Here is a 26,709-nt window from a genome sequence, read left to right on the forward strand (position 1 = left end):
CTATACTTAGCAACTTTTTTTTCTGAAAACCATGAGGAAGTGGAGCTTTTTGTCATGTTTATTGGGTGCTTTATAGTTTTGGGCAAGTGTATTAAAGAGTTAACATAGGACATATCACTAAGATCTCCCGAGTTACTGAAGTTTTGGATTCACTCCCGGAAAAAGGATAGATGTCCATCGCCTCTATGTTAAACCGTTATAATTAATTTTTTTTCTTGTAGGTTTTTTTTGGGGGGGGCCTATGTTGAGCCTCTGTGCTCCATTCTCTCTCTGGCACAGTTATGCCAGAGGCTACTGCCCATATGCAGGTCTCTGTGAACATGGCGCTAGAAGCCCTAGTTAGAATGGTCTGTTTAACTCCTAATAGCACCGCTTTATATTTTGAGATCAAATCCGGCGCTTCGTAATCTACAACTGAAAAAAAAAAAAAGAGTTGAGCGTAGGACAGGAATGCAACCAGATTCTAGGCGGTTCTGAGAGCTGCTTTGGCCTGGGACAGTACAAAGTAGGGAACTAAGGAGAATTGATACCAATAATTCACACAATAACCATCCACAGCTGGCTCTTTGGGGGGGAGATATACCAAGGCTTGGAGAAGTTGCCCAAAGCCAACCAATCAACTTAAAATGGACCGTTACCGTGTTTCCCCAATAATTAGACCTACCCTGAAAATAAGACTTATCCTTACTTTTGATGAATGGCCCAAAATAAGCCCTACCCCGAAAGTAAGACCTAATAAAATCAACATTTTTCCCGGTCACTGCACTATACTAATATGGCCCCAGCTCCGCCCCCCGCATGAAATACGGTACTAAATGAAAGAGCTGGAGGAGGCTGCTCGGGCCGCTCCTCCACCAGCTTACAGTACCGTAGTCAGACTGCAAAACAAGCTTTCAATAAAGCTTGTTTTGGAGTCAGCGCACGTGACGTCATGACGTCACGGCGCGCCTCTGAAGGTGGACATTGGAGGAGCCAGCGGATCGTGGAGGAAGGCGCGACTCTGAAGGTGGTCAACGGAGGAGCCGCGGATCGTGGAGGAAGGAGCAGCCTCCGGATTCTTCTTATTGTAAAGGTAAGTGGGGAAATGGCTGCATTCAACAGGGAGAGGGACAAGCTGCATTCAACACCGGGGTTGTGGTGGGGGGGGGGGGCGGGGCTGGAGAGGCACAGGCTGAATTCAACAACAGGGGTGGAGAGAGAGGCACATGCTGCATTCAACAACAGGGGGGGAGGGAGAGGCAGAGGTTGCATTCAACAATGGGGGGGGGGGAGGGAGAGGCAGCGGCTGTCAATGTTAAATAAAATAAGCCCTACCCCGAAAATAAGCCCTATGGTGTTTTTTTGGCCCCCCCAAAAAAATAAGACTGTGTCCTATTATCGGGGAAACACGGTATCTAGCACAGTCTTTGAAATGACAGTTAGGCGCTGGTTTGGTTGCTTTGGGCATTTACTACACCTTCTCTCTCCAAGGCTTGATACGTCTCTTCTTTGGTGAGGTTTAACCCTTTCTGGATTAAAGGATTAACAAGGAAAACGTTATAGTGGCCGTATGAAGTGCCAGACAATTTTGCAAGAGTTGGACGTTCATCTGTTTCTATTCTCACATATGTCCATATTTAGAAAGGGGGAAATGCATCAAATGTTTCAAAGCAAAAAAATGGATGTTTCCCATAAAAAAACAATCGGCCTTTAGCTATCGTTTATCTAGCACCGTTTATAAAATGACAGCAGCAGCTTGTATAAATAAAGTGTAATAAATGTACATGTTTTCTATAAATATTTCTGGAAAAATGGATATTTACCACTATGACTAATATAGGCTTTTCATAAACCACAATCCATGTTGAAATCTATGGGTTAACTGGCAGATGGAATTGATACTTGCCGTATTCTCTTTGCAATAATCTTATAATTAAAGTTGATGAATAACAAAAGTGTTGTACTAATACAAGGAAAACATTTTTTTCAAATTATAACTGTCTTCTTTTTCTATATATTTTTTATATGTTGCGTTTTTATATATTAACATGTAAGTACTGATACTGTGATATTACTGAGCAACACTGTTAAATAGATCTGTGCAAAGTGATTGCTGAGAATCAATTAAACTATGCAGGTGTTAATAATCAAACCAATTTAGAGAGCATATATAAACATAAGAAGGCCACACATCTAAAGATTATCTGTCCAACCAGCCAACTAGTTGATTGGTTGGAATGAAAATCTGATAAGGTATGGGAGTAAAGCTGGCCACACACTAGACCAACTTTCATCCAACCATCCAACTAGTTGATTGGTTGGAATGAAAATCTGGTAAGGAATGAGAGTAAATGATGATCAGCAATTTGCTCCTAAATGCCAGAAAACAGATGAAAATGGTCATCAGACAAGTTTGAACAAATTGTTTAGATCAAACATTTAACAAACAACAGTTTTAAGTCCTTTTTCCAGCGTTTGGGAGCAAATTGCTGATTGTCATTTGCTTTCATCCCTTACCAGGTTTTCATTCCAACCAATCAACTAGTTGGATGGTTGGATGTAAATTGGTCTAGTGTGTGGCCAGCTTAACTGATGATCAGCAATTTGCTCCAAAACAGCAGAAAATGGACAAAAACTGTTGTTTGAACAAATTGTTTAGATCAAACATTTAACAAACTTGTCTGAACGATCATTTTCATCTGTTTTCTGGCACTTAGGTTGGCTGGTTGGATGTAAGTTGGTCTAGTGTGTGGCCAGCTTTAGTCTAGCTCACAGGTTCTCAAACTCAGTCCTCAGGACCCCAAACAGTGCATGGTTTGCAGGTGTTCTCAAAGGATCACAAGTGAAATAATTAGCTCCACCTGTGGAACTTTTAAAATGTGTCAGTGAGTAATGACTACACCTGTGCACAGCTAGGTGATCGGAAAACACGAACTGTGTGGGGTCCCGAGGACCGAGTTTGAGAACCACTGGTCTAGCTGATACCTAGATTGCACCTATTTCTTTTGAAGAAATTCGGTTAAGTTGGAAGAAATGCGTCAGAAGGCTTGCTTGTGACATCTGTAACCTAAAGATGCCTACACACTTAGCGATATTTCTACTTCAGGGTCCATAGGGTATCCACAGGATACCTTGGGGTATAGGTGTGACGTCAGTCGCAGGGCACCAAAGAGTTAAGCTTTCAGCCTCCCAGGATGCACTAGGTCCCCCTCCTATACCCCGCCCCCGGGCCAAGGCACCTCAGTTTAGTTTGGTGCCCGGCCGGAGTCGGGTGCACCTGTTGGAGTGGGGGCTAGAAGAGCCCCTGAAGCTTTTTCTTCATGCAGCTGTGGCTGCACATCTGGATGAACAGCATGGACAGTCAGTCCTGACGTCCATGCTGTCTTCCCTACACCCCGCCGGTACCAGAACGCCGGTACTGATCCGGGGATGCTGGTGGGCGTCTGGGGTCACAGCTAGCGGTGACCCCAGATGCTCCGGACCATGGCCGGATTCAAGGGGGACAGAGGTAAGCAGCGGGGTCCCGCGGTGGGTCCCCGCTGATCACATGGTCCTAAGTCCCCAGGCAGGGGGCTCCCTGGGGACTGGCTGCAGCGTGGAGCCAGGCGACCAACCTGCGCTTCCACTACCCCCTGGGACAGCGGACCTCAGCAGAGCGGTAGCGCTGCGGCGTCCCAGGGGCTAAATGCATGCCAGGGGAGCGCGCCTTCCCTGTCTCACAGCCGGCGCCTCCCCCGCTGCACACAGCCCTCTCTGCACTGTGCTGACTGATCCTGTGTCAGCGCTCCTCCCCCAGGCCAGCTTCTCTCTGCTCCTCGGCGGCCATCTTCTCTGCAACGCATGGTGAACGCTGCTGGAAGTCTGGAAGGAAGCATCGTGGTCTGGGTCCCCCCGCATACCTCTCCTCCGCTGTGGCTCAGGTCTGTGTATGCAGCGCTGTGTCCTACCAGGCCCTGTGTCTGTGTAGTTGAGTGATCAGCGCTGTTAGTGCAGGAATTGTTATTTCTCTGCATTGTATGTGACTGTGCTAGCGCTGCCTGTAACTTTTCTTCTCTAAACAGTCAGCTTTATTACTGTCCCTGTTCTTTCTGCTAAAGCTCTTGCGGTGCGGTGCTGCAGGGTGGTCTCTCGCCTATTTAATACTTAATTGGTGAGAGAGGTCACATACGTGGTGCCATCATGTCTGAAAGTGATTTTCCCCTCCGGCTACAGTGTACCACGTGCAAAGTACCGTTAGCGGAGGGGGAGGGTAGCGCGGAGGGCCTTTGCCGGCAGTGTTTGTCCATGGCGCGGCCTATTACGGTTACAGCACCGGTACAGGAGCCGCCCTGGGCTTGTTTCGCTCAGGCGTTAACAGCTTTAGTGGGCCAGTTAGCTCCGCAGCCCGCGTTTACTCCGATGGGTTTGTCCCAGCAGTCTGTGGTGTCGTCACCCATGCAGGGGTTCCCACGACAATTGGTGGTACCCCACAGTCTCCCTATTTCCCCACTCCCGGGTTCTCAGGAGCCAGCGTGGGTTAACTCCCTGACGAGTTCTGTACAGCACTTGTCGGATGTGTTGCAAGGGGAGTCTGTGATGCGGCCTCATAAAAGGCCGGTGGCGTCTCTGTCCGCTCCTTATGAGGATGACGAAGGGACGTCTGATGATGGGGAGATTCTGGATCCTTACGATCAGGAACCTCTCCATACTAAGGACGCTGATGCTAAGTCCAAAGTATATATTCCTGGACTTATTCGGGCGGTCCGCACAGCCTTGGTGATTGAGGACGAAGTTCCCCCAGCGGCTAAATCTAAGTATGCCTTTTTCAAAGATGTGAAGGGCGATGCCACAGTCTTTCCTCTTTCGGGTCAGTTGGTGGACCATTTAGAGGAGGCGTGGAAACAACCTGGCAAAAGATACCAGCCGCAGAGACGCCTGGTGGTGGCTTATCCGTTCGCGGATAATTATTTTGCTAAGTGGGAATCCCCTCCACAGGTGGATTCTCACGTGACCCGTCTTGTCCGTAGTGCCACATTGCCAATGCCATCCATGTCCTCCCTTAAGGATGCTACGGACCGCAAGGTAGAAATCTGCCTGAAGTCCGCTTATTCCCTTGCAGGGGGGGCAGCACGGCCGGCTATGGCCATTTGCTGGGTTGCCAGAGCGATGGAGCGCTGGGCGGATTCATTAGAGGCTTCTTTTGAATCCGACTGTCCGGCCGAACAGGCGGAGTTGATTGGCAATCTCCGTGATTCGGCCACCTACATCAACGAGGCGGCTCTAGACATTAGTACTCTGGTGTCTAGAATTTCTTCAGCAGCGGTAGCTGCTCGTCGCACCTTGTGGCTGCGATCCTGGAAGGCGGACGCAGATTCCAAGAAAGGTCTGGAAGCGTTGCCGTTTACCGGAGAAGTTCTCTTCGGTCCGGATCTGGATAAGATTGTGGCCACGCTGGCGGCAGCCAAATCTGCTTGTCTCCCGTCGGCCGCTGCTCCTTCTGGTTCTGGACCATCGTCCTTTCGGTCATCTAGGGCCCAGGACAGGCCCAAACCACAGTCGTTTCCTCGACAGGCTGGCCCTAAGAAATCGGTCAAGCCCCGGAAACAGGCATGGAGTACCAGACGTCCGGCCCCCAAGCCAGATGACAAGCCTGCGGCCTGACGGTCCGGGTCTCCCCTTGGGGGATCCCAGGGTGGGAGGCCGCCTGCTGCAGTTCTCCCGGTGTTGGTCGTTCACTACGACAGACACTTGGGTTCTGGAGGTGGTCTCCCACGGGTATGCCCTCTCCTTCCGGCACAGACCCCCGGCTCTCTTCTTCACCACGGGTCTACCATCAGACCGGAACAAGGCTACGGAGCTGCGGAAGGTATTGCACACTATGCTCCAGGCTGGAGTTGTAGTGCCTGTTCCATTCTCCCAGAGGGGCCAGGGTTTCTATTCAAATCTATTTTTGGTACAGAAACCCAATGGGTCATATCGTCCGATTCTCAACCTCAAAGCACTCAACAAGTCTTTGCGGGTCCCGAAGTTTCGGATGGAGACCCTACGGTCCATCATTCTGGCGCTGGAACCTGGGGACTACATGGTGTCCTTGGACATACAGGACGCTTACCTGCATGTCCCTATTCTTTTGCGCCATCAAGAGTTCCTTCGGTTTGCAATCCGCAGCGACCACTTCCAGTTTCGGGCGTTACCTTTTTGCCTGGCGACAGCACCACGTGTTTTCACCAAGGTGATGGCGGTCATGGCGGCTTCTCTGCGACTGCAAGGAGTCCGCATGTTGCCGTACTTGGACGACCTGTTATTGGTGGCAGGATCTCCAGAGCTCCTGTTACACCACTTGGACCTGACCATTGCACTGCTGCAACGGCACGGCTGGCTAATCAACTGGCAGAAGTCCACTCTAATCCCGTCTCGGAGGATTCTGCATCTTGGAGCCTTATTGGACTCGGGACAGCAAAGGATCTTCGTGACGGAGGACAAGATCTCTGCTTTACAGTCAAGGGTGCGCAGTTGTCTGCACAGCCGCCGGGTGTCCTTACACTCGGCGATGAGGTTACTGGGCTCCATGGTGTCGGTGTTCGACATGGTGGAATACGCCCTGTTTCACTCCAGACCTCTGCAGCACCTGATCCTGTCCAAGTGGAACGGGCTGCCTCAGTCTCTGAAGTTCCAGACGATTGTGCTCACCCCGGAGGTTCACCTGTCCCTTGCGTGGTGGTTAAAGACGACCCACCTCAACAAGGGACGTCCGTTCTGGGTTCCAAATTGGGTCCTGTTGACAACGGACGCCAGTCTTCGGGGCTGGGGAGCAGTTTCGGGTCCACACTTGTTCCAGGGCAGGTGGACGCCGACAGAAGCGGAGCTTCCAATAAATATCTTGGAACTCCGTGCGGTCTTCAATGCTCTCCTGCAGGCACAGCGGTTTCTCCAGGGTCACCCGGTGCAGGTCCAGTCGGACAATGCTACCACCGTGGCCTACATAAACAGGCAAGGAGGAACTCTCAGTCGGGCGGCTCTCGTAGAGGTCTCTCGGATCCTGGTTTGGGCGGAGCGCAATCTTCCGGCCATATCAGCGGTCTTCATCCCGGGAGTGCTAAATTGGGAGGCGGACTTTCTAAGTCGCCAGGACGTTCATCCAGGGGAATGGTCCCTGCACCCGGACGTTTTTCAACTACTGGTGGACAGGTGGGGTCTTCCAGAAATCGACCTCATGGCGTCCCGGCACAACAACAAGTTGCCGGTGTACGGGTCTCGCACAAGAGACGAAGGGGCGTCTCTGGTGGATGCTCTGTCCGTCCGGTGGACGTTCAGGTTCGCATACCTGTTCCCTCCGGTCTCCCTTCTTCCACGGGTAATCCGGAAATTCAAACAGGAAGGAGGGACGCTCCTGTTGATAGCTCCCGCGTGGCCCAGACGGCACTGGTTCTCAGACCTTCAGGGTCTGTCCGTGGACAGTCCTCTGCGGTTGCCGCTACGACCGGACCTTCTGTCTCAGGGTCCTTGTCTTCACCCGGACCTGACTCGGCTGTCTTTGGCGGCGTGGCTGTTGAGACGGCCATGCTGAGGTCCCGGGGGTTTTCCAGCTCTGTGGTGCGTACCATGTTACGAGCTCAGAAACCGTCTTCCGCGAGGATATACCATCGCGTGTGGCATACGTTCTTCCAGTGGTGTCGACCGAGAGGTTATGCACCGCGGGAGTTTCGTCTGTCTCGGATTCTCGCCTTCCTGCAAGCGGGACTAGATTATGGGCTTCGCCTTGCTTCTTTGAAGGTACAGGTTTCGGCCCTATCTGTCTGGTTTCACCGTAGGATTGCTACAATCCCGGATGTGCGCACCTTTATGCAAGGTGTTCTCCGTATTCAGTCGCCCTTTGTTCCACCTGTGGCGCCTTGGGATTTGGCTGTGGTCCTGAGGGCTCTCCAAGGACCGCCGTTTGAACCACTGGGCTCAGTGGATATTAAATGGCTAACAGCTAAGACTGTTTTCCTTCTGGCCGTTGCTTCGGCCAGACGTGTTTCTGAGTTAGGGGCTCTTTCTTGTAGACCCCCTTTCTTAGTTTTTCATGGGAACAGGGCAGTGCTCCGCACTCGGCCCGAGTTTCTTCCCAAAGTTGTTTCCCAGTTTCATGTTAACGAGGAAATAGTTGTTCCGGCCTTTAACTCACCGGGTCTTTCCGTGGGTGAGGCCTCTTTGGATGTTGTGCGGGCCTTAAGGACTTATGTTGACCGCACTTCTTCGTTTAGGAAGTCGGACGCTTTGTTGTCCTCTATGGCTTCTGTAAAAAGGGTTGGCCTGCTTCAAAGCAAACTTTGGCAGCCTGGATCCGTATGGCTATTTCTGAAGCTTATCTTCATGAAGGCCTACCGGTCCCTCCTTCTCTGAAGGCTCATTCCACTAGGTCTGTGGGTCCTTCGTGGGCAGCTCGACGTGGTGCCTCGGCAGTTCAGATCTGCAAGGCTGCTACGTGGTCTTCTGTCCATACCTTCGTGAGGTATTACAGGTTTGACACCTTCGCCTCTCAGGATGCTTCCTTCGGGCGGCGGATTCTCCTTTCTGCACAGGAGCGTCCCCACCCTTAAAGGATACTGCTTTGGGACATCCCCAAGGTATCCTGTGGATACCCTATGGACCCTGAAGTAGAAAATATGAGATATGGTAAGAACTTACCCTTGTTATCTCTATTTCTACGAAGTCCATAGGGTTCCACAGGACTCCCGCCCTGTCGCACCTGTGCTGCAGATGGGCTTTGCTCTGGTCACGGGTTTTCCGTCTCCCTCTGGTGAGAATGTGATTCTTGTATGTGTCCAGATCTTTGTTCTCTCTCTTCCTTCTCCTCCTCCGGCCTATGGCTTGGTAACTAACTGAGGTGCCTTGGCCCGGGGGCGGGGTATAGGAGGGGGACCTAGTGCATCCTGGGAGGCTGAAAGCTTAACTCTTTGGTGCCCTGCGACTGACGTCACACCTATACCCCAAGGTATCCTGTGGAACCCTATGGACTTCGTAGAAATAGAGATAACAAGGGTAAATTCTTACCATATCTCATATTTTTACACGATTTGTCCGATTCCGACGCATCATGACGACAAATCATGAAAATTATGCCAAAATCTTGAGTGTCCACTCACTATCACGATGCGCGTCCCCGCAGGTCGTACATCGCATCTTCAGATCTGCCGTGCTGTAGGGCAGATCTGGCAATCTCAGTCACAATGCACTGGAATAGTTAGGAGGCACAATAGATCGTTTGTCACATTTTAACACCAAATCGTGCCTACGACTGCCGGGGACCTGCTGGGGAGAGTTCAAGGGGAAATCGGACACAACCTTCAGATTGTGAGCACATCGCCAAGTGTGTAGGCACCTTAACGGACTTTGCTACAAAGGATAGCCTATTATATATTGGATACATTTGCGGGGATTCAGTATGATTTACCGCCGGCCGCATGGTTCAAATCCTGACAGCGGCATCAAGACAGCAGTGAAAATCCAGATCATCGAGAGGTAAGTATTGACTAACCTATTCTCCACCCTAATCCTAACCCTCCCTTAAGGGTGCCTAACCCTAACCAACCCCCCAAGTGCCTAATCCTAATCCCCCCTCTAAATGCCTAAACCTAAATGCCTAAACCTAAATGCCTAAACCTAAGTCACCTGGGGGATGACTAGCCCTAACCCTCCCTTCCCCTAGCCTATCCCTAAACTCCCGGGGGGGTGCCTAACCCTAAATCCCCCCCCCACGCGGCTGTCCGCGCCCGGCTTACCTTCGATCGGTAAACTGGGTGTCGGCCTCCTGGCTTAGGGATTTCGACACCTGTCATTTAGCCCTTGCTGGGATTAGACAGTCGGGAAGCTGACGGTCGGGATTCGGTACATCGGCTTCCCGACTGCTTCCCATTTGCGAATACTGTTTTCTTTTCAAGTAACAATTGTGATAATTGCACCAGCGCATTACTAGCCAGGAGGATGTTGGCTATTTTGTCGCAATACTCATAAGTGTTTCCACAACCCCGCCTAATTGGGATCCAGCACGTGAGAGGCAAGGGGGCATCACCATATCGGAGCTTTGTCTGGCTTGCAGGACGCACCACTGGTATCCACAGTGCCTGGATACCAGTGGTGAGTGACTTTAACGGAGCTTTACGGCGGGTCACAAGCCGGCTCCAGTGTAACACTTTGGCTGTAAACACTTTCGCTATTTAACTATATTACACCATCCATGGCCATATATCTTACGGGGACATACATCTCAGGAGGATCAGTGAGTGATCTCACCGGAACTACAATAAAGGCTTGTCTTTCAGGCTCCTATGATTCCTGTCTTTTTTGCGTGTATATGAAACACAATTGATTATCTCCAATTATATCAATTGACTTGAATCTCTTTTCTTCCATTCTTTTTGTATATATACATTTTTTTTAGATAGTGATCACTATAGAATAGAACAGTAGCCTTGATACAGTATCTACATTATTGATATGTATTTATTTTCTATGGAAGGTTACCTAATATCAGGACCAAGATAATGCAATTCTAAGATTTGCATCATCGCGATATGCAGGAAGGTGACCTACTCTTCTAGGAATCCTTGGTAGAGTAGTCCACAAAAATTCAGCAGTCCTCCAGGCGTAAAGAGAGAGTAGGTAAGTATGGTACAGGCTTGCGTTTGCCGAGTACAGTGAGGGCAGGCTCACATAGGGCTGATTCTGTGGCGGAGACGTCCACATGCAGTGGTGAAATCAGTCTTGTGCGTCTTTAGTAGTGCCACCATTGGATGCACCATTGAAACTATGGCAGACGCAGTTCCTCCATCTGATCATGGCGTCCTGTGTCGGCACTCCTGCATCTTTAGACGCAGACGCTGTCTGTCTGGATAGAACTTTATTAAGCTGCATTGCTATATTCATACTAAAATTTCAGCTGTCTAATCACATTTACTTAGTTGTCCTCTCCATCTGCTGCAGGAAGGACTATTGCTGTTGAATTCTCAAGGGGGGGAACAACAGATAGTTTTTATTTAATTCAATGTGCTTTTACTTTAATCTGCTTACTTAATTTTGTTTGTATCTACTTACATTTTATTTGGAAAATGTTCTATTGATATTTCATTTGAACGAAATCCCATTTCCACTGGGAAACAAACTTGCAAGTTGATGGCACTCAGAGTTCAATCAACAATACCAACTCCAAGTTCTAACATTTCTGGACATTTAATTTCCTCAGAGATTTCTTAGTAAAGGACAATTAAATGTACTGAAACATTTGAACCTGCTGGGGAGTCAACGTGTGGCTTTAAATGAGGGGTGACCTCCCTTGAGAGATATTTTCTCCACATGCAGGTAAATGGATAAGGCGGCACTTGGAGACTGGTAAAGTAAAAACAAAGCCCCATTTTTTACTTTACTAGTCTCGGAGTGCCGCCATATCAATTTACCTATATATGTATGCACCAATCAGTCACAACATTAAAGCCACCTGCCTAATATTGTGTAGGTTCCGCTCTTGCCACCAACACAGCTCTATCTCATCTAGGTATGGACTTCACAAGACCTCTTCAAGGTGTCCTGTGGTATCTGGCGCCAAGACGTTAGCGGCAGATCCTTTGAGTCCTGAAGTTGCGAGGTGGGGCCTCCATGGCCTGGACTTGTTTTTCCAGCATACCCCATATATGCGCAGAAGGACGCTGGAGGGGCTTCTGGGTCATAGACCCGGAAGTCCTTCCATCGCAAAGGGCCGTTCTTACCGACAGAGCGGTCATTTGTGGTGATCGTCATGCATACTGGCATTACCAACGCTGGCATGCATGCAAAGATCGTCGGAATGCATCGCCTCCCAACTGGCAATGCGTCATCCATCCCGCCCACAGTTTGCAATTGTCAGTTTCACTTAAATCCAAACCACTCCGCTCTAACCCGCATTATATATTTTTAAATTAATCTTTATGGCGGATCACATTTTCTTATTTCCAAAATGATCTGAGAGTTATAAATCAACATAACAACAATTGTAAAGGGAACTGAATTGGAGAAGTACAGGAATCGGCAAGAGAAACAGAATAACCATATATAAATTGCGTTTCTTATTCTTATTCATGATTATGAAAAGGCCCCCATAAAAGTGTCACACTTCTGTTTCTCATTTAGGCCTATTAGAGTGATTGAGTCTATCAGATATGTTGTTTTTTATTTTATTTTTTTTAAACGCAGTTCAAAAAATTTATAGACTCCTTACTGATTTCATGCTTGAGTTTAAAATCTAGAGATTTAGTATATTCATAAACTCTTCAAAAGTAATGTATTGTTTTCCCTGGTGACCAACAGATCCTTTATGTAGTATAACCCTATCACAATAAGCTCTGAATAGAGAGTACCATTTCCTTGGTGACCAATTCATGTTCTCTCCAGGCTAGCTCAGATAGATATTGCAATACATTGTAGCACGACTTGAGCCCATTGCAGTCCCTCTTACAGCTTTGTCCACATACATCTTTCCTCAAACGTGCCAAATAGCCCGGTTTAGAACGGCACAGACTTAGTATGCGCCAATGTACTGAGATGAGGAAATAGTAGCACAATGGAGGAAAAGTAGCAAAATTTAGGAAAATGTACACAATCCAGATTAAACAGGCAAAAGACGAGACTGATACAAATGACTCACACCATGGATACCGATCTATTGGACGAGAACAAAAATATCGACTCCCGAAGGTTGACCCATTCTGAATGTTGACAGTAAAAAGTTCGACATGGTCATAATGTCATCCATCAATATGTCGACATGTATCTAGGTAACAGGATTAAATGGTCAACACAGTCAAAAGGTCCACATTCAAGATGTTGACACTAAAGCATCAACACTTTTTTTTTCATGACTAAATGTCAACCTTTTTGATGGTGTCATGCCATGCTTCATCTGGGACTTTATACTTTATCCTTTAAGACAAAAAAACTAATCCTGAGGACTGTACCTAGGGCCTGATTCAGCATGGATCGCTATTCTGCTTAAGCACGCAACGCAGTAGCTAATATCAACGGGGATATGTCAATGTTTGCAATCACAGCCTAACATAAGGACGCCCACTTCCCCTTACTATACTTTGGCAACATAGCGAAACAATCAGTAACATCGCACCCATACGCACAGTTCCGGCAGGTCAGACCTCACTTAGGAATTGCTTACTGCAGCGCATGCTATGAGGCCTCGGGCTACGTATGGTATTGCGGTGGCTAATTTATGCACGCTCCTGCAATGCCGTTGAAACTCACTGGCACGCCTGCGTTCACCCGATCACCCCCCCGTCACCACCCACAAACGGCACTTCCTGTCAATCACTGTGCCACGGGTCTGCGTATCCTCTGCGATCGCAGTCCTGATTGCAGTGGCTAGGGCGCACACTCGCATTGCGATGCATGCACAGTACGCAACAATTGGCAGATTGCGTGCGTGTAAGCAACTGCTTTCCTTGCTGAATCAGGCACTATTTGTGAACTAAGATGCAAATTTGAGATAAAAGAAGCACAATGATGGAAAAAATAGCAAAAATTAGAAAAAAGTACGCCGCATAGAAATCGCGACAGGCGTCACGCACTATATGATGCAACAGGGAGATCTGTATAAGGACACAGCTGTATCTTTGAAAGGAAGATATTGTTCAAATTGAAGTTTGGTGTCAATACAAATTATAATAGATATAATTTAAGGTCTGCAACTCAAGATATGCAGTTTACTTTTATCCTTCATATTTACAAATTATTTCCGTGTCTAAAGGTGCGTATCTACTAATAGACGGAGAAATGAGAGCACGATTCCGACATTGTAATCGCGCTGTCGTTTCTCCGTCTGTGATGTGCCTACACTGAACGTTCAGTCATTCAGTGTAGGGACATCCATCATCCCCGTACATGTTGAACCTGATGTGATCGTCAGGTTGACCAGCATGTACGGGCAATGATAGATGTCTGAAACGACCAGCGAGCACGCCCGTCGCTGGTCGTTTCCGGCATGAATGTGCCCGATGCATGAACGATTTGCACGCGATTGAACGATAACGACGTCGTTATCGTTCAATCGCCTGCAAATCTCGCTTAGTGGATACGCACCTTAAGCCTTCCTTGTGGTTAGTGCTAGAATACACGGTCCCCAGCACATTGTTATCCATAGGACTTTGCTGAGAACAGCACAGCGCCAAAGTGGTTAGAACATTTCTCTGTGTAAGTCGCAGCCGTGGTGATGTTAAGCTTCTAAGCCAAATAGGGCTTCCCTATAGCTACTGTAGCTTATATTACTCTTTAGCTGTTAGCAGTTTGTCAGTACTGTACATTTATTCTTCATATTTACAAATTATTTCCGTGTCTAAGCCTTCCTTGTGGTTAGTGCTAGAATACACGGTCCCCAGCACATTGTTATCCATAGGACTTTGCTGAGAACAGCACAGCGCCAAAGTGGTTAGAACATTTCTCTGTGTAAGTCGCAGCCGTGGTGATGTTAAGCTTCTAAGCCAAATAGGGCTTCCCTATAGCTACTGTAGCTTATATTACTCTCTAGCTGTTAGCAGTTTGTCAGTACTGTACATTTAGACTATTTGTGGCTGTAATTGGGGCTAATTATATCAGACCTCTTGAATGTAGATGGGATGATTGTGGCCCTCCATCTGATATCCGTTTCATAATCCGTTTCTCACAAATCTTTGTATTAGTGGACAAACGTTTATAAGTCGCTAGACTTGCTCCGCTGTAGTGCCAGATGCCAATTCCTTTTTCTGCGCACTCTTAGACATACAGATAGATCACTTGAGCAATTTAAAGTGAAATAGGAAATAAAATCTATTTGTAAAACCACTCGATACTGTGTCCATTCATACAGCAAAAGGTGATAATAGGGTTTTTTATATATATTTTTTTTAAATAACATGTTAAATCAATTCTACAGTGTCAGCTTTTAGGTTGGGGCTATAATCTCCCAGTGTGTGGTAACGGACTGTATTGTGTATCGGTTGACAAATCTATTTTTATAGAAATGTTTTTGATGAGATTTTGAATTGCAAAGTTTGATGTACTCTAAACTAGTTATTGTACAGAAATAAAAAAAAAAACTATGCAGAATAATTCATTGCAGTTAAGAGGGAAGTTAATTTATTGTTCAAAGACAATTACTAGGAATTTCTGGCTTCTGTCTATCTGCAGTATGTATCTACGAACCGCTCATCTAATATACTGTGTGTGTATATGTATATGTATGTGTATATATATATATAATATATTTAAAGCACCTTAATATGAAATATTTCCATCTGCATGTGCCTATGATTGTTCTCATTAAAATGTCGCTGGCTCTGAGCTGTCTTACCAGAGATGTTATTCATCATATTGTTGATTTTTCCCCTTAGGTATCCTCTCAACAGTTGGGAATGGCTACGTCTTATATATGGCATGTAAAAGGAAGAAGAAACTCAGGCCGGCCGAAATAATGACACTTAATTTAGCAATTAGTGACTTGGGAATTTCAGGTAAATACAGCACGGCACCAATGCTACTGATTTGCAAGTTAAAGAGCAAGTGAGCCCATGATCTGTCCCTATTGTCTATGGAAGGCTGAGTATTACTGTGCTGGATAAAGCAGACAGAGAATCGCTTTCTTTTAAAGACCGTTGCGAAGTGTATTCAAACCAACAGGGACCCCTGACTAATAATCTGAGGAGAGGAATCATAATGACAGTACATAGGGTTTTATACTACAGAAAGTTACATGTGGGAGATGGAAAGAAAACATACAATAGAGTAAAAGCCCCCATACACCTACACAATTTAGGGCCGATTGTCCGATTTTCGATGAGTCATAAGATGGATCTTGTGAAAATCGTGTATTATTTTAGTAAGATACGATCCGATGCGTGCTCCCGCAGCTCCTATAATCGGATCGTATGATCAGATGTGCAGCATATCTTGTCCATCGTATCGTGTGCAGATCGTGCCATTTATTTTGTTCATGCGATCCATCATGCAGCAATTCAAGTAATTTCAATGACTGTTTCCCTTATGAGCCTGTGAGACACAGGATCGATCTTACGACAGATCCTGCGCTAAGAGAAACAACAAACATACTGCCGGGACTGCCGGGGAGCTCCGGGGAATCGTATGATGAATCTGATCTTATGCTGGTCAGGTAGGTGTATGGCCCCCATACACCTACGCGATTTGTAGACGATCACACGATTTTCGACTCGACGTACGCTCAGTCTTGTGGAAATCGTGCATTTTTTCATCCGACGCGCACTCCCGTGGGTTCTTCAACCGTATCTTATGTTCATATGTGCAGCACATATGTTCCATCGTATCGTGTTCAGAACGTGCCATTTTTTTTTTACATGCGATCCATCGTGTGGCAATACAGTCATTTCAATGACTGTTTGTCCATATTCCCTAATAAGCACGTGAGGCACAGGATCGATCTTACGACAGATCCTGTGTTAAGAAAAAAAAGAAATGGTGAAGACGGGACTGCAGCAGGGCCGGATTAACAATGGGGTGGATGGAGCGGCAGCTCCAGGCCCCCCATCAAAATAGGCCCACAGGATCGGTGCAGCTGTAGATAGGAAAATGTATTTTTCTGTCCCCAGCAGTTGAGTAGCACAGCAGATGGCCGTCTGAAGCCCCGCCCACTAGAACCCGCTGGCCCGTCACTACAAACAACCCAGTGCCGCCCATTCAGGCTGAGTGACAAATGGGAATGGCAGAGCAGGTTCAATGTCTCCCCTGTTATGTGTGTCCCGGTGACGGCTGGGAAGGGGTGCTGGCACATATAGAAACTGTTGTAATTCCTACACCGTTCACCTGATTTGGATGTAATTACCCTCAAATTAAATCTGAAAGTCTGCAGTTAAAGCACATCTTGTTTGTTTCATTTCAAAGCCATTGTGGTGGTGAATAGAGGCCAAAATATGAAAATTCTGTCAATGTCCCAATATTTATGCACCTGACTGCATGTATGTGTGTATATATATATATATATATATATATATACCAATTTTATCTGCACACACCCACACACACCGTTAGCTTGCTGCTATGCGGCCATGATGTCTCTGTATTTTATGGTGGTCATTCGTGTTGTCTGTATCACGTGGCACTTACCGCAGTGGTTTTTTGTATTGTAATGGCGTTCACTTGGTTTATTGCAAGGTGGTCACTGATGTTTTCTACTTCAGGGTCCATAGGGGGTCCACAGGGTTGACCTTGGGGTATAGCTGGATCTGGATCCACGGGCACCACGCAGTTAAAGCTTTGCTGCTCCCAGGATGCACTTGGGTCCGTCCTCCTCTATACCCCGCCCCGGCCACAGGCACCTCAGTTTTAGTTGGTGCCCGGCCGGAGTCGGGTCACCCTGTCGCAGTGGGGCTGCAGGAGCAGCCCCTAAGCTTTATTTTAAAAGAGAAATTTTTTATTTTTTCTTCTTTTTTTACACTGTTAGAGCGGCAGCATCAGACTGTCCTTTAGGACGTCCACGCTGCCGCTCCTTCTCCCCGCTGGCGCCGCGACGCCAGTACAGCTCTGGGGATCGCGGCGGGACCCCAGAACCTGTACTAGCCGGGCTCTGGGGACTCCCTTGACTGCTGCCGGACGCGACGGGGATCAGGTAAGCCGCGGGTCGCCGCGTGCGGCGGCCCGCGGATACTTCAATGCAGTCAGGAGCCTCCGGTCTCTGGGGACAGACCGGAGGTGCTAGCGGCGGCGGCGGGCTCCCCCTCAATTGAGGAATACCCCGCGTGTCCGCTAGACCACCAGGGTATCAGGCTGGTAGCGGGACCGGCAACCCGGGGGTTAATTGCTAGCCAGGGGAGGCAGCCTTCCCTGTCTAGCGGCTCCTCCCCTCAGCTCAGCGCGCCTTTCAACTAGGAGTCTGGCGTCGCTGAGCTGCTCTTATCTCTCGGCCACTCCTCCTCTGAGGTCTCCGGCGGCCATCTTTACTGGCACATCGCAGACTCCCAGGCGGTATCAAGTGGACCGGTCCCCCTGTGTACCTCTCCCCTGCTAAAGGACAGTGTACACAGCGCTATAGCCCTCCCAGACACTGAATCTGGGCGGTTGATTGTAGCGGAAGGTGCAGTGAGTATAACTTTTCTGCATTGTATGTGACTATTGCTAGTGCTGCCTGTCTGTGACTTATTCTCCTTACTGTCAGCTTATAACTATCCCTTTCCTTCTCCTACGGCCCGGCAGGTGTGTGGGGGAAGGGCGTTTTTCTGAGACCCTCACTTATATAAAACATGTATTTGTGGGGTCAGTCACATACTGTTGTGTGCTACACAGTACCATATCTGGGCTGTTGTGTCGCATACTGGTGAGTGCGCGGGTGTTAAAACCGTAATTCCTCTGGTGATACCTATTTCTTGTGTATTTACGGTATCATGTCGGATGAGGAGACTGAGCGCTCTGTGGCTCCTGTGCTATTTTCCTGCAGACGCTGTGCTGCTGGAGTTGATGGGGAGGACTTATCTCAGGATGGTCTGTGCGGGCGGTGCCAGCTGGTACCGGGCCCCTCCAACCCCCCTGTATCACAGGACCCTCCTTGGGCGATGTTTTCACAGGTGCTGGCGTCTATTGCGGACCGGTTATCGGTCCCATCAGCGGTCCCTTCTAGGGCGTTACCGCAGCCCACCATCCCCCATTCCCCGAGGGTTCCACAAATGTTGCGGTCTTCCCCCGGGGCCCAGACTGTGGGTCCTTACTCGGGACTGCCTGTGTATGTGCAGTCTTCCCCAGGGACGTGTCAGTCTGTAGTGCCTTTGCAGAGTGTTGCTCCGACGGCTCCTCCGCCTTGGGTGGATGTTCTATCCAGCTCCGTACAGAGTCTGGCGGCTTCATCCTCGGCGTTTCAGTCTATGTTGCAAGGTGATGTGCCACCAAGGGTGTCTAAACGTCCGGTTGTGAGTTCACTAGCTGCGCAGTTGTCGGACTCGGAAGTGTCCTCAGATGATGGAGAAATCCATGAGGACTCTGACTCTGATGTCATGGGGCAGGAGGTGGAAGCTAAGTCCTCCATTAATGTTCCAGCCTTAGTTAGGGCGGTGCGGGCTATCCTACATGTTGAGGATGATGCGCCGGCTCCTAGGTCGAAGTTTCCTAATTTTAAAAAGGCCAAGGTGACCTCAACTGTGTTCCCCCTGTCTGATCAATTATCGGATCATATGGCGGCGGCCTGGCAATTACCTAGTAAGAGGTTCCATCCACAGAAGAGGTTGGCGGCGAACTATCCTTTTCCTGAAGCTCATTGCAGGAAATGGGAAACTCCGCCGGCGGTGGATTCCCACGTTACCCGCTTGATCAAAAGCGCGACGTTGCCATTGCCGTCTATCTCCTCTTTGAAGGATCCCACGGACAGGAAGGTGGAGACTTGTTTAAAGTCCATTTATTCTTTTTCCGGGGCGGTGGCTCGCCCGTCCATGGCTATCTCCTGGGTGGCTAAAGCCATTGAGGCATGGGCCAATGCCTTGGAGGATACCTTTCCTGATGAGGCTCCGGATATCCAGAGAGCGTTAGTGGGACAGATGCGGGATGCAGCTTCCTATATTGGGGAAGCGTCTTTGGATGCCAGCCTGCTCACTTCTAGGGTGTCGGCTGCAGCGGTATCTGCTCAGCGCTCCCTGTGGCTGAGGTCCTGGAGGGCTGATGCAGATTCAAAAAAGGGTCTGGAGGCCTTGCCTTTTAATGGTGATTTACTATTTGGTCCGGATTTGGACAGAATAGTGGATACTTTGGCTAAGTCCAAGTCGGCTTTTCTCCCTTCGGCCTCTGCGCCGGCTAAAGTGAGGAGCTCTGCCTTTCGGTCCTTTCGGGTTCAGGGTAAGGCCAAGGGCCAGTCCTTCCCGAGACATTCGGCGACCAAGGCCGCACCCAAGCCCAAGAAGCAGGCATGGAGTGCTCGGCGCCCTTCTTCCAAGCAGGAGGATAAGCCTGCTGCCTGATGGGACGGGCCTCTCTCTGGGGGACCCCAGAGTGGGAGGCCGACTTCTCCAATTCGCCCAGTGTTGGCACAATACCACCACAGATGCCTGGGTTCGAGAAGTAGTCTCTCAGGGGTACGCCCTGTCTTTTCGGTTCAGGCCGCCCCACCAGTTTTTCTGTACGAGTCCTTCTCTGGACAAGACCAAAGCTGGTCAGATTCAGGTAGCTATAGAATCCTTGCTACAAGCAGGGGTCATTGTTCCCGTTCCGCAGTCTCAGCGCGGGACGGGGTACTATTCTACTCTGTTTCTGGTACAGAAACCCAATGGTTCTCATTGCCCTATCCTGAATTTGAAGTCTCTGAACAGATACCTCAGAGTTCCCAGGTTCAGGATGGAAACGTTACGATCCATCATTCTGGCGATGGAACCCGGGGATTATATGGTCTCCCTCGATATCCAGGACGCCTATCTCCATGTGCCCATAGCACCGGCACATCAGCGGTATCTGAGGTTTGCTATCCTGAACCATCACTACCAATTTCGGGCGTTGCCTTTTGGCCTTTCCACGGCTCCGAGGGTGTTCACCAAGGTGATGGCGGTTATGGCTGCCCACCTTCGGGGTCAGGGTCTACGTCTGTTGCCGTACCTGGACGATCTTCTGCTGCTGGCGAGCTCCCCGGAGGTGCTTCTTCGACATCTCCACCTGACCATTGCTTGTCTTCAAGCACACGGGTGGTTGATAGACTGGAAGAAGTCCTCCCTGATTCCATCACAACGGATGGTTCATTTGGGAGCCCTGCTGGATTCTCGTCAGCAGCGGATTTTCCTGACTCCAGAGAAGGTCTCCTCCCTGCAGCTGCGGATACACAGTTGCCTGAGCAGTTGCCGCCTGTCGGTCCATTCAGCTATGAGAGTTCTGGGGTCCATGGTGTCGACATTCGACATGGTGGAATTTGCCCAGTTCCATTCCCGGCCCCTGCAGGGGCTGATTCTATCGGAATGGAACGGGTTACCTCACCGGATCCGCTCTCAGATGCTGGTGTTGTCCGCAGAGGTTCGGCAGTCTTTGGCTTGGTGGCTTCAGACAGTGCATCTGGTCGAGGGGCGCCCCTTTTGGATCCCGGACTGGGTCCTGCTCACGACGGATGCCAGTCTTCGGGGTTGGGGGGCAGTGACCGGCTCATTATCGCTTCAGGGTCGTTGGTCCGCGGAAGAAGCACTTCTCCCCATCAACATCCTGGAACTGCGGGCTGTGTACAGGGCCCTGCAGTCGTCCGGCCCCGCTCTTCACGGAAGGGCGGTTCAGGTGCAGTCCGACAACGCCACCACGGTGGCGTACATCAACCACCAAGGGGGAACTCGCAGTCGGGCAGCAATGTCGGAGGTGTCTCGCATTCTTGCTTGGGCGGAGTGTCACGTTCCAGCGATCTCGGCAGTCTTCATTCCCGGAGTCCTCAATTGGGAGGCGGACTTCCTCAGCCGTCACGATGTGCATCCCGGGGAATGGTCGCTTCACCCAGAGGTGTTTCAGCTACTCGTGGACAGGTGGGGGCTGCCGAAGCTGGACTTGATGGCCTCCCGTCACAATCACAAGTTGCCCGTTTACGGGTCAAGGACAAGAGACGCAGGCGCCTGTCTGGTAGACGCTCTGTCGGTGAAATGGACGTTTCACCTGGCGTATCTGTTTCCTCCGATATCCTTACTTCCTCGGGTTCTGCGGAAATTCAAGCAGGACGGCGGCACGCTCGTGCTGGTGGCTCCGGCGTGGCCCAGACGTCCTTGGTACTCCGATATGAGGTGCCTCTCCATCGACGCTCCGTACCTTCTTCCTCAGCGTCGGGACCTGTTGTCTCAGGGGCCCTGCCTTTACCCGGATCTGGGTCGGCTGTCTTTGACGGCGTGGCTCTTGAGACAGCCGTCTTGAGGTCTAGGGGTTTCTCCAGTTCAGTGATTGGTACCATGCTTAGGGCACGCAAGCCTGCCTCCGCGCGGATTTACCACAGGGTGTGGCGCACTTATTTTCAATGGTGTGAATCCAGAAACTATGATCCGCAGGTGTTCCGGGTTTCCAGAATCTTGGAATTTCTTCAATCGGGTTTGGACCTCGGCTTACGCCTGGCCTCTCTGAAGGTTCATGTGTCTGCTCTGTCCGTGTGGTTTCAGCGGCGGATTGCTACACTGCCAGATGTTTACACCTTTTTCCAAGGTGTTCTCAGGATCCAGCCTCCCTTCGTGCCTCCGGTGGCTCCGTGGGACTTGACGGTGGTACTGAGGGTCTTGCAGGGTCCTCCTTTTGAGCCGCTTGAGTCGGTGGAGCTCAAGTGGCTGACGTTTAAGACCATTTTTCTCCTGGCAATTGCTTCGGCCAGGAGGGTTTCAGAATTGGGGGCGCTTTCCTGTCGCCCTCCTTTTCTGATTTTTCACCAGGACAGGGCAGTGCTCCGCACGCGTCCTGAGTTTTTGCCCAAAGTGGTTTCAAAGTTCCACATTAATCAGGAACTTGTTGTGCCAGCTTTTCAGTCACCTGATCTTTCGGCTGGTGAGGCTTCCTTGGATGTGGTCCGGGCACTTAGAATCTATGTGGACCGGACTGCTTCGGTTAGGAAGTCGGATTCTTTGTTTGTCCTCTTCGGTTTTCACAAGAGGGGTTGGCCTGCCAACAAGCAAACGTTAGCCCGTTGGCTTCGTTCAGTTATTTGTGAGGCTTATGCGCAGGAGGGTTTACCTGTGCCAGCCTCTGTTAAGGCTCATTCCACTCGTTCTGTGGGTCCCTCTTGGGCTGCTAGACGTGGCGCCTCCGCTGTTCAGCTGTGTAAGGCGGCTACTTGGTCTTCAATTCAGACGTTTTTGAGGTTTTATGCGTTTGACACCTTCGCCTCTCAGGATGCATCCTTTGGGCGCCGGGTACTCCTTTCAACACAGGAGCGTCCCCGCCCTTAGTTGAACTGCTTTGGGACATCCCCAAGGTCAACCCTGTGGACCCCCTATGGACCCTGAAGTAGAAAACAAGAGATATGGTAAGAACTTACCTTTGTTATCTCTGTTTCTACGAAGTCCATAGGGTCCACAGGGCGCCCGCCCTGACGCACCTGGCTTCAAATGGGCTGTGTGGCTGGTCACCGGTTTTCCGTCTCCCATTTCTGTGAGTATGGTTTCTTGTGTGTTCCAGTCTTCCTTCTCTCTGTTTAGTCTCCTCCTCCGGCCTTAGCTGCTTACCAACTGAGGTGCCTGTGGCCGGGGCGGGGTATAGAGGAGGACGGACCCAAGTGCATCCTGGGAGCAGCAAAGCTTTAACTGCGTGGTGCCCGTGGATCCAGATCCAGCTATACCCCAAGGTCAACCCTGTGGACCCTATGGACTTCGTAGAAACAGAGATAACAAAGGTAAGTTCTTACCATATCTCTTGTTTTTTCTGTATTATATGGTGGTTACTGTAATGTTCTCTGCATTATATGGAGGTCAGGTTACTGATGCTCTCTGTATTGGCAGTCCCTCTGATGCTCTCTGTACTATAAGGTGGTCATTTTGATGATGTTTGTATTATATAGCGGCGGTATAGATAGAGGGTGCCGCCCATATACTTACCATGTTCCCGTTATCCCTGATCCTTGTCCTCCTCCTACTCTCTTGCTAGGCTAGGGTCTATTTGGTCCACCTTACAGTGGGAGCAGCTCCCACTGCACAAGCATGTGGGAGATGGGACAGACCATAGAGAATTATTATATGATATACACACACATACATTTTATATATCTATATTATTAACTGCCTGACTTGGCAGTTTGGTACATCATTCATTTTCTCTTCACATGACAGGCAGTTGGGGGTATCTGGAGTTGCTATAGCAATAACAGGAGGGTGCTAACACATTCATCATTATAGAGGACGGTTTGGGTTTTTATCCCATATTTCACACGTGGTATATAATTTATATGTACATACATGTGGATATAATACACTATGGGGACCATTTATTATTTATTGGGTTTTAGACCCGATAATTATAATTTCTTATCGCCGCTTTTCACGGCAATAAGAAATTGTACCACAAGTATGCATCAAGAATCACATGGATGGACAGGGGTTTTGATAGGAGCCCCTCCCTGTGCATGTGCCGTCTGCTGACCGTGCATGCATGAGTGGAGAGGGATCCTACAGATCCCTCTCCCACTACTTTTTGCGGACTGTAGCCTATAGGCTACAATGTCTAGAGCTGTGGTTCTCAAAGTGTGTGCCGTGGCATCCTGGGGTGCCTCAGGACACTTGCAGGGGTGCCTAAGGTTGGTGGTCTAGCACAAAATCAAATTATTTGTAGTCAATGTAATGTAAATATGTGGACAAACAGAAGGACAAACCTGTCTACTACCACATAACTGTACCTAAGGATGACAAGTAAATACAATTTACTTAATTTATTTATTTTTTCAGAATTTCTCAATGAGAAACTTTTGGCTTAGGGGTCCCATGAAAATAATTCTGATACTCTAGGGCGCCGTGATTCACAAAAGTTTGGGAACCTTTGGTCTAGAGCCAGCTTCAGATGGCACTCGCTTCCGGAGCTTGATAACTGGCACCCCTGTATATTCATGTGAAGGATAGCTAATATTTGTGGGTGCCCTCTCCTACTCTTTTGTAGTTTTATATTAAATAATAGGTGGTGCATGCTTCATATGAGTGAAGAGGGAATTAAGATTGAGATCGTTGAAGGTAGGTGGTAGATATGTCCTCCATGGTTCTAGCTACATCCCATGGCACAGACCACACACCTTGTGTAGACTACACGCCCACATCACTAGTCACACCCCTGCGGCATTGGACTCAACCCCTTCGGCAGCACACAATAGGCCCTTCATACACTTCAGCTCCAGGCCCATGTGGACCTTAATCTGGTACTGGACTGCAGTGTTATCCGATGTGAATTGGATCGGATGCTGATCGCGTAGATGTATGGGCCACTTTAGAGTCTGTGCTATATAGGTGTATGTACAAACCGTGCACACACATACAGTGTATCACAAGTAGACCTAATAAATATGTGACCTAAATCAACATAAATGTGTGTGTACAACAGCTAGCAACTGAGGAATAGCTGTAATAAAGGGAAAGCATAATACATATTATATTTTCCAGATATTATATTATAATATAATATCTGGAAAAGATAAACACTTTCACTGTGACAGAATTCAAATAACTGGTGTTTTATGAGAGAAATCTTTTTAAAACAGTTCGTACAGAACATAAACAAAATAAGACAGAAATGTAGTGTATATATTTGTCAAAGCAAAGACACAAAAGAGAGGACACTGGGTGGGTACGGGATGCCGGCGGTCAGAATACAAACAGCAGCATCCCAACAGTCAGAATCCCAACCCAACTAGGTAAGTACCCTATCCCTACTCCTAACCCTCCCTCCCCACAGCCTAGCCTTAACCCCCCCCCCCCAGTGCCTAACCCCTAACTCCTAAACCTAACTCTCACCCTAACCCTAATACTTACAAAATATTGCAATGTCCTGGGCCAAAATGTATTTTCCATTAGATACATTTTATTTTAAAGTCCCTTTTGAGTACCTCCTTCTCTAAATACTACATATATGTATCGATTATATATATATATATATATATATATATATATATATAAAATTTGTGTTTTTTTTAGCTCCACCCACAGTTCCTGAACCGACTATTTTTCGTAGGAGCCAATCAGCAAGCATCGTCATATGTCACATGTCTGTAACCTTACGCTCCCTAGAAAACTCGTTCTTCCCGGATAGTTCTGGATGAAAGTGGCTGTGGGTCACTCTGTGACTGGAGCGTTGACAATGGACGAGACGGTTCTACACTTCTGCTTTAACAAATTTAGTACATACAGCAGCTACATAAACAGCTTAATAGCATTTATCAAATTCCCTTTCTTTACACATCTTAGCACTACTGTCCCAGCCTACTGGAGCACAATAGAAGTTAAATTGGTTTTATTATATTACACAAATTTCACTTCCTTTTCTTGTTACTGTACTTAACACCGTTATCCATGTACTGTGTACAGTTCAACTAGTCAAGCAATAATTTGTGATAGGAATAGGGGTAATATTTACAACTTACTGACTACTTCAGTGTTTGTCAGGTGGCTGCCAGACATTGTATAAGGAGAATCGGCATTAGGATCCGGTGAGTCGGTAGCTTCCCCTATGGTCCCTACTTACAGTACCTCTAGTAAAATGGATTTTGGAACATGACCCATAGAAATTTTAGTCTTCGTCTTATAATCTAAATATTAGACCTGCTGTAAATGTGCGAGTGGCTCCGATGTACTTCGATGTTTTGGCCGCATTGCAAGGTGTTACGGATGTGCGAGAGGGGAAGCGGGCGTCTGCATGTTGTCCGTGCGAGTGCTTTGCGATTGCACATATTAGCATACTTTTGCAGCAGCAATCCTTGCTGAATCTGGCCCACATTCTGCAAATGGCTCACTAAGGTGGCGAATTTTACTGGGGGAGGGGGACTGTGGCTCCTCCTAGGTAACACCCGCTACTGATCCTAACATTAACATGAAGTACTAAGATGCTTAACACAAATGTACAGAAACCCCTTCACCCAATATGTCCACTAAAATAACAGTAATAATAATGGTAGTAACGATAACACTTTTTGCTGTTCAGTAGTCTTATTTAAGCAACATTTCTATGATAAAAAGATTTAGCACCAGTGAGATGATACACAGTATAAGTAATTACATTCTTATTACAGACTCTCCCAAACCTCCCACTTAATTTAGTATTGCAGTTGAATTGATTGATTAATGT

At 48.4% G+C, this 26,709-nt stretch overlaps 1 protein-coding gene across 2 annotated transcripts in view; it reads left to right on the forward strand.

The window, feature by feature from the left end:
* Nucleotides 1–26,709, forward strand: part of OPN5 (opsin 5) — a 112,077-nt gene that overhangs the window by 63,456 nt on the left and 21,912 nt on the right. For both annotated transcript variants that reach the window (XM_088467364.1, XM_088467365.1), the window contains exon 3: nucleotides 15,345–15,464. In XM_088467364.1, coding sequence (XP_088323490.1) covers nucleotides 15,345–15,464 — 120 coding nt within the window. The remainder of the gene's footprint in view (nucleotides 1–15,344; nucleotides 15,465–26,709) is intronic.

Source organism: Taudactylus pleione, unplaced genomic scaffold (genome assembly GCF_031769625.1).
Source record: "Taudactylus pleione unplaced genomic scaffold, aTauple2 ptg000070l, whole genome shotgun sequence".
NCBI lineage: Eukaryota > Metazoa > Chordata > Amphibia > Anura > Myobatrachidae > Taudactylus > Taudactylus pleione.